The sequence below is a fragment of the Syzygium oleosum genome, unplaced genomic scaffold, assembly GCF_021117445.2.
Source record: "Syzygium oleosum isolate NSW1041296 unplaced genomic scaffold, Sole_v2.1 Sole_v2.10, whole genome shotgun sequence".
NCBI classification, from domain to species: Eukaryota; Viridiplantae; Streptophyta; class Magnoliopsida; order Myrtales; family Myrtaceae; genus Syzygium; species Syzygium oleosum.
This window is the reverse complement of record NW_026607494.1, coordinates 9,001,588-9,008,969: the sequence shown is the minus strand read 5'-3', so window position 1 is coordinate 9,008,969 and position 7,382 is coordinate 9,001,588. Positions and strand designations below refer to the sequence as shown.

The 7,382-nt window shown below is 40.1% G+C and overlaps 1 protein-coding gene across 3 annotated transcripts; it reads left to right on the top strand.

Moving 5' to 3' along the window:
* The first annotated feature begins 2,671 nt into the window (after positions 1–2,671).
* Positions 2,672–7,166, top strand: LOC115662860 (uncharacterized). 3 transcript variants are annotated; one of them, XM_030584948.2, is made up of 5 exons: positions 2,672–2,813; positions 2,924–2,990; positions 4,577–5,585; positions 5,703–6,704; positions 6,784–7,166. In XM_030584948.2, the coding sequence occupies exons 3-5, from the start codon at positions 4,605–4,607 to the stop codon at positions 6,811–6,813; spliced, it is 2,013 nt and encodes a 670-aa protein (XP_030440808.1). In that variant the 5' UTR covers positions 2,672–2,813; positions 2,924–2,990; positions 4,577–4,604; the 3' UTR covers positions 6,814–7,166. The 3 variants fall into 3 exon arrangements, with proteins under 3 accessions (XP_030440808.1, XP_056171404.1, XP_056171405.1); XM_056315429.1 differs by having other exon boundaries at positions 2,760–2,795; XM_056315430.1 differs by lacking the exon at positions 2,672–2,813 and having other exon boundaries at positions 2,836–2,990; positions 5,129–5,585.
* Positions 7,167–7,382: the final 216 nt, after the last annotated feature.

The window sequence follows — 7,382 nt, the reverse complement described above, 5'->3', positions numbered from 1 at the left end:
TACTTTCCATGTTTGGAGCTTAATCATTGGAAACATCACTAGCGAGCTTAATCATAAAAAATTAATAATGTGGGTCAGCAAAAGAAGGAATTTAAGGGATTAAATTGTGACGTTGTTTGGATGCTACCGAGATAATTGAATATAAATTATACATAATGTCCTTTTCATTTATCTGTTTATTTTTTAAAAAAGAAGGACATAAATGGGAAAAAAGAAAAATTGTTTAAAATCGTTTTCTCTTCCCTCTCAATCGGCTCTATCAAACATATTGTTAGTTTTGGCCACTTGTAATTTCCAGTATCTAGAATATAATTGATCGATTTAAGAATGAATTGAAATCGAATATCTTATTTTTTTAGCATAATCATCACGTGATACGGTGCGTCGACTTTCACACATTTAGGTTAAATCCCCGTCGTCAATCTAGTTGAAGGCAAATCACCCACGTCAGGGTTAAGGAATTCACAAAGAATCGTTGCCTTGTGACTTGATCCCAAATAACGAATCAACTAAGAAATCTCACGTTTTTTGCGGTACAATATTATAAAGTATCGAATACCGTCAAAGCACGTCACATCATCTTGTGTTGTACATCTTGTACGCTAGTCACGTTATTCATTTATTTATTTATTTATTGCCTGTATTGTTTTTTGGGGGTTTCGAATATTGCCTGTATTGGACACTGTGGAAATGTTACAAATTGTCTGCTCTTGTTTTTCCCCCCTTGAAAATCCCGTTCCTAACACACGGTTGAGGCAATAAAGCAGTGACCAGCTCCGAAAAGGCCTAAGTTTTGCTTGTTACTAATATCTTCAAATTTTAAGGAGGCAACTTTACGTAATTAATTATAGAGAAAACGGACTTTAGAGAATCCCAATACGAGAAGAAATTGCATATGGACCTCGTTCACTTGGAACCATAAACCATGTGCAAAACTTTGTCATATTTGAAAAGAAGAGTAACGGTACTAGAAATACTAAGTTGATTGCGTAGCGAAGTAGCAATGCCTTATTCATGGTTCATTTTTTTTTTTAAATATTCGATTATAGTCTATCACATCAAGACTTGAAATTGAATTTTTGCAATATAGTCTTACAAATTTCAGATTACCGAACGAAAGAATTGATCACCAGGAGCACGCGTCGGGTGCAAGCTCCAACGTTTCCTCAGTGAGTGCACAAAATGGGCAAATTGCCACCGTTCAAAATTCCGTGCGCCGTACTGTATAAGCACCTAACTTCAAAGTTGATTCGCACACTTTATAATTGAAAAAAAGGGTTTGACATTATAAATAGACAGAAAATTCTTCTTCTTCTTCTTTTTTCCTAAAGATAAAGGCAAAACCATCTTAAGTTTTGTCATGCCGCACTTCCTATGGGCTGGCCAACACGACTCTTAGTCGACTGGCTGGTCACTTTGACTCGATCAGCACTAGTTTTCTACACGAACTCTCTTGGATGTAGTTGACTATATATACTCATGGACACACATGTATACGTATGCTTCCACGTTCAATAATTGGAGGAAAAAAGCAAAAGGGTGCATGGGCGACGATGAGTCCAACTTTTACACACGAGAGATGTCACGTATGTGATGGCGACGGCAGCGGCCGTCTCTTTACAATTGTCGCTCACATGCTCCCCCAAAAACAGCTTCAAGTGTCCCTCGATTAAAGAAAAGCTCCCCACTCGCCTCGTACTGTTTCATCTTTACATACCGATATTTCAAGGCCCCCACACCCCCCATCACCAAGCCCTTTTTTGCATCGATTTATATATTTTGTATGGTGCTTATTTAAGCATCAATAATTTGGTGCCGCCACCGTTTAAATATGTCATAATTCGATAAATTTAATCAATGATGTACTGAGGGGTTGAAGGGGGCTGCCGCCTCTTGTGTTTAGTATAACTTAATTTTCGTGAGTAAATACTATATTCTATGAATTATCATGTAACTTTTATATCTATCTTGCTAGGCAAGAAAATAACGTAAAAATAAATATGACCACCTGCCCTTCGGCTTCGTGTGTTTAGCGGAAAATGAATAATTTTGACAATATTTTCCTAAAATTAATTATTTATATCGCTTGAAATAATTAATCAATGAAAAATATTTTTATTATTGACAACAATTTATATCTCGGCGATGAAAATATTTTTCATTCATTCGTTTTTTATAAGCGATATAAGCTATCATTTCAAATGCAACGTGTCAAGACACGTGTCGATAGTTTTTGTTTGTGGATTTTTTTTTTGGCTAACACTAAATAAATGCAAAATCTACTTGTTAAGTGGCTAAACATTTCTTTCGGGGAGGCAGAATTAGTAACGTTTTAGTCAAATTTATAGTTCGAAATTGACAACTCCGTATTCTTAGCTTGGGAAAATCATTGTTTCAGTCCTGAATTTATTATTCGGATTCCGATTCATAACTAAACCTTTCGGCTATTTCAATGTAATCCCAAATACTCGAGGAGATTTTCAAACGTGGTCCTCCTGTCTAAGGCTCACTTGAAATTGCTGACGTGGCGTGGCGATCCGGCCATCGCCGGCTGCTCTACGCGACGCTCCGGCGATCTGACGTGGGCAACTGGCTTCATTTTCTCAGGTATTGTAAGGCACGCAAATAGAGGTCAATTCCGGATAAAAAGATACTACAGATCTATAGAGAGAGAGAGAGAGAAAAGATGAAGCTTTTTGGGATGATAAGGGGGGGAAAAGATGCTTTTTATTAATTTTGCGTTGGCGGGCGGGTACGATGAGTTCATCAACCCCAGCAACGAAGTAAACACAAGCGTACAAAGCCAGACTCTGGTTTATTCCTCTGTTTTCTCTCTCTCTCTCTCATTCATTTCATATTCATTCAAGTGCATGATTAGGTATCGATTCTCTCTCTATCTCTCTCTCTCTCTCTGCTTTTACAGCTCGTCATCATCAATTGGCTCGCTTCTTCAAGAAACAGAGTCGCTGCTTCCCTGCTTCTCTCTTGAGGTAATACCCTCTTACCCTCTCTCTCTCTCTCTCTCTCTCTCTCTCTCTCTCTCTCTCTGCCCTCGCTTGTTTAGTCGTACATTCGTGGATGCATGTGCGTACGCGAGTGCTCGTGCCTTGGCAGTCGCAGGCTCTGCGTTTTGCGTGGTTTTCTTGTCGGCGATGAGCGTGAGCGAGCGAATGCGGAGACCCTTCTCCGGATTTTGTACTTTCCCTCCGCCTTCTTTCTGTGAAGGGGTTGTGTTTGTGTTCCTTTTCTTGAGATTTTTATTTGGAATATTGCATGTTGATGATGATGATCTTGCAAGCTGAGCAACCAAAGTTTCTGGGTATTGTGTGTATAGTCGACTCGACGGCCTTTGATGTTGCATCTCAAATTTCTCCTCATTCCTCCTCGTGGGCCGAAATTGCGATGCGTAGTTTAGGGGGCCTAACGCGTGTTCTTTTGTCGTTTTCAAATCAAACGGGTTTAGAGCTTTGTTGTTTCTCTCTGTGTTCTGCTATGGTTTTCCTTTTTTCCTTGTTTCTTTCTTTCTTTTTTTGTGGTTTCCGTAGCTTCAGGGAAGCTATTTTTATTTCGATATAATAGGTTCTTGCTGGCTATTTCGGTAATCGAGCGGCGCAGATGCTGTTGTTTCTGTCATTTGAAGCGTAAAATTAGTCTTCAATTGGCAAACAGACGATAAAATTCAATAGGGTCCTTGCATTGCATTCCCCCATGGCCTTACATTTTGGAATACAGTATTTTAAAAAATGAGAGAAGAAATTTGGACTCCTAAACAGAAGCAATCCGAATCCAAACCGCCCTGCTAGACCTGGTCAACTGTTCCATTAACATCTGCATTGTCGATACCAATCAACCCAAATAGGCAAAAATTCCTGTATTCTCTTATCTGTCTTTTTGTTGAGCTTTGGTTGCAGTTAAACGAGGTTTAGAGGGAATTCGTAATTGTGAAAGTTCTGGCCCTGGGTTTAGGGACCTTGGTTTCTTAGGAAAGTGGAGAGATGCCCCAGTTTCTTTTGGGTCTTGAAACTTCTTTTCATCTATAATTTATTGTTACAGGTCTTAAAACTTCTAATGCAAGTTCTTGTTATAAAGTAGTTGGGAAACAAAATGGTGAACTCGAAATTCACTGGAGTTTGGGAGAGTAAACTTGTTTATTTTGGTGGGAACCTTAAGATGGCAATTTCCTCTGGTAAAAGTAAAAATGAAGAAACGATGATATAGATATTGGTCTTAGATGCTCCAGGACAAAGAATGAAGTTGTCTTTTATTTTTGCCAGAACTATGTATAATTTTCATGAGATATTGATGCTTGGTAACTGATATAATCTAAGATCTGCGAGAAGCTAGAAAGCATAAAATATATAACTCATTTGGAAGAGCCAACCAATCAATGTCAGAAACATGCCAACGCGAAAAACCATAATTGGCGTGCATTTGCACAGATGCACAAATTTGCGTTTATTTCACATAAAAACTACAGTTTATGTTGAGTCGAATTTACTCTGTGAGACCACTTATGCCTATGATTTCATGAGAATATTCATCTTACTGGATCTTTTTCTGTGGTAATACTCTGCAGGAACATATATACGTCATTAGATAATATAATGGAAGACACACGACTAAATTTCAATCAGCCATTCCTTACGGTGAGGCGCTTCTCACCCACAGTAAACTCTGCAGAGGGCCAGGACAAAAGGAGGACTGATAAGTCACTGCCCACAATACCTCCTCTTCCTCGTTACAAATCAGAGCTAAAATCAGGTCCGGTAAGGAATCCAGGAACTGTTCCATTTGTATGGGAACAGTGTCCAGGAAGACCAAAGAATGAATCCCTATCGCGGAGTCAGACTCCTGAATGCCCTCCTGCTGCCCCGAAACCTCCACCTGGGAGGATTGCAAGAGTTAAACAGCAGGATTCTGAAAAAACCTCCAATGGTGTTAGGAGTGTACGTACTCAAACGAGAAATATTGTTTTAAATTCTGAAAATGCACATTCAAACGATGAAGGTGCTAAGAAAAAGGAGACCACAGAGGAAAAAGGGTTCGCTGGTTCAGATTATGGTGATGAAGCTTACTTAGATGCACTGGATACATTTTCGCGATCTGAGTCATTCTTCTTGAACTGCAGTGTCAGTGGTTTGAGTGGAGTGGATGGTTTAGATATGAGACTATCTGGAAGGTTCTCTAGAGATCCACCAGCCAGGGACTTCATGATGGGTCGTTTTTTGCCCGCAGCAAAGGCAATGGCTTCAGAAGCGCCTCTGCATTTCATCCGGAAGCAATCTGTGGCACAGGATCTGCCGAGGCATCCAGTAAAGAAGGCAGTGGTTGGGGGTGAGAACCGTCAGCTTGAGGTACTTAAACCAAATGTTCTACCGATGACCCATGTCGGAGTCAGAGAAGAAAGCGAAGTTGATGATTACTACGAAAGTGAAACCTCAACAACTAAAATTTGTGGATTATTCCCTCGGTTTTGCCTGTTAAATCCAGTACCTGGTATGAGGATGCAAACTGTGGGGCTTACTGTGCACAAAACTCAACTTAATTCTACATATGCGAGATATCAAGGTGAAAGCAGGAGTAAGGTACATAGTTTTTATGTGTTTTGGTTTTCTTAAAGTTAGTTGTCAGTTATGTTCTCTGTCTTTCTTAATCAGCTGTTAAAGATAATTGCTAAAGTATTTCTTCTTGCTTTTTTATAGCACAATAAAAATGCTTTTGATGAGCAAAGATCAGTTGGTGGCCGGCTAAAAGCGGAGCTGCATGAAAATAAGTGTGATCTCAAAAGCACACAGAGCCAAACTACACGCAAAAACGATGACAAGAAATTAGAGGGGTCATCACTATACAGACGCTTGCAAGGCAATGGCAAAATTAAGCACCAGAACGGATTTTCTAAATCAGTCACTCAAGGGGAGGAAAGATCAGTCAGTCTTCATGAGAATGTTAAGAATTTCAAGGTTGATGGCTCCAATTCCCAAGGAAAGCGATTCATCAATCTTCGAGAATTATTAGATAGTGAGCGTGCAGAATTTGAGGCAGGCAATACAAGCCCTGTAATTGAAAAAACTGTATACGTCGATACTGTGCAGGTTGTAAAATCTCAAGGTCATACAAGTCCCTCAGATGGGAAGGAGCCATCCCATTCTGAGGATTATGTTTTCGAGATCCAGGCTACCGGCAAGAAAGTTGAGGAAGCTATTCTAGTGGACTCTCCTTCTCTGGATATTGAGAACATTGAGCACCCAGAGAAAAAGACAATATCTGAACTTGAAGGTTTGCATTTCACGGACTCCCCCTTACTCTCTGCTTCTGACAGATCGAATGAGGATGTAGATGTCGACTCGATTAGACACAATCAAACTCTTACTCAAGCGAGCAGAATAAAGACAAGCTCAAAAGTCAGCAGAGATGGTAAAATTGATTTAGAAAGCGAGGCACTTATGAGATTAGGTGATCAGCAGAATCATTCCAGTGCCTATTCACCCTTGCCACTTCCCCCTCCTTTACCAAAATCTCCATCAGACTCATGGTTATCGCGAACCTTGTCCTCTGCTTCCTCCAAGAAGCCATCTTCACGATCCTCTCCTGGCGTAAATGTTGTTAATGGGAACCATGCTTCAGAGTCAGCTCCTGTTGATCCCAAGTGGGAAACAATTGTCAAATCTTCCAATGTGCACCACGGCCATCTGCGGTTCTCTGAGGTAATTCTGTAACTTCTCTCGTCATCATCGCTATATCTTCCCACTGCGATAAATGCTCATTCTACTTTTTGTTCATCAGGAACTACTGCCGCCAATCCCAGAAACCTGAAGAGAGCTGATCCAATTTTGAAGGATGTGGAATTGTGCATTCCTGCAATGAACTGAACACAATTTTTTTTCACTTTTTCCCAAAGTTCTTCGATCTGGAAAAGGGAAAAGACTTCCGCCCCGCCTCATTGTCGCCGGTGCTCTGCTATACCTGGTCTGTTGAGTGTTGAGCATATTACGTGGAACTGTAAATAGAATTACCCTCTTCTTACAATATAACTACGAAATGCATCCCATTGTCATCCTGTAAAGATCATTCTTTCTGTATACCAATTGGTACCATCATTCTGTTTTTCCTTGTAAAGGGGATTGCAATCACTGTTCTCTGGTTGTAATAAACGGATGATTTCGCTACTTTTATGTACTTGTATGTCGTTAATCAGCAAGGGAAGTCGTTCATTTCAATCGTACCTTCAGTGCCTTTTTGATGTGATGTCGCCCCAAAATTCAATTTCTTCTCAATCATGTCAAGGCAGAAATCTCTTGAAGGAGACGGAATGATGTGTGCAGAGAATTCAACTCCTGTCGATTCAATGATGTCATGATGCAGCATATGATCCTAGGAGGGCA

Coding starts and splice junctions, on each gene's coding strand:
- LOC115662860 (XM_030584948.2), top strand. CDS start 4,605: ATGGAAGACACACGACTAAATTTCAATCAGCCATTCCTTACGGTGAGG. Junction 5,586..5,702: donor AAGGTGAAAGCAGGAGTAAG/GTACATAGTTTT, acceptor GCTTTTTTATAG/CACAATAAAAATGCTTTTGA. Junction 6,705..6,783: donor GCCATCTGCGGTTCTCTGAG/GTAATTCTGTAA, acceptor TTTGTTCATCAG/GAACTACTGCCGCCAATCCC.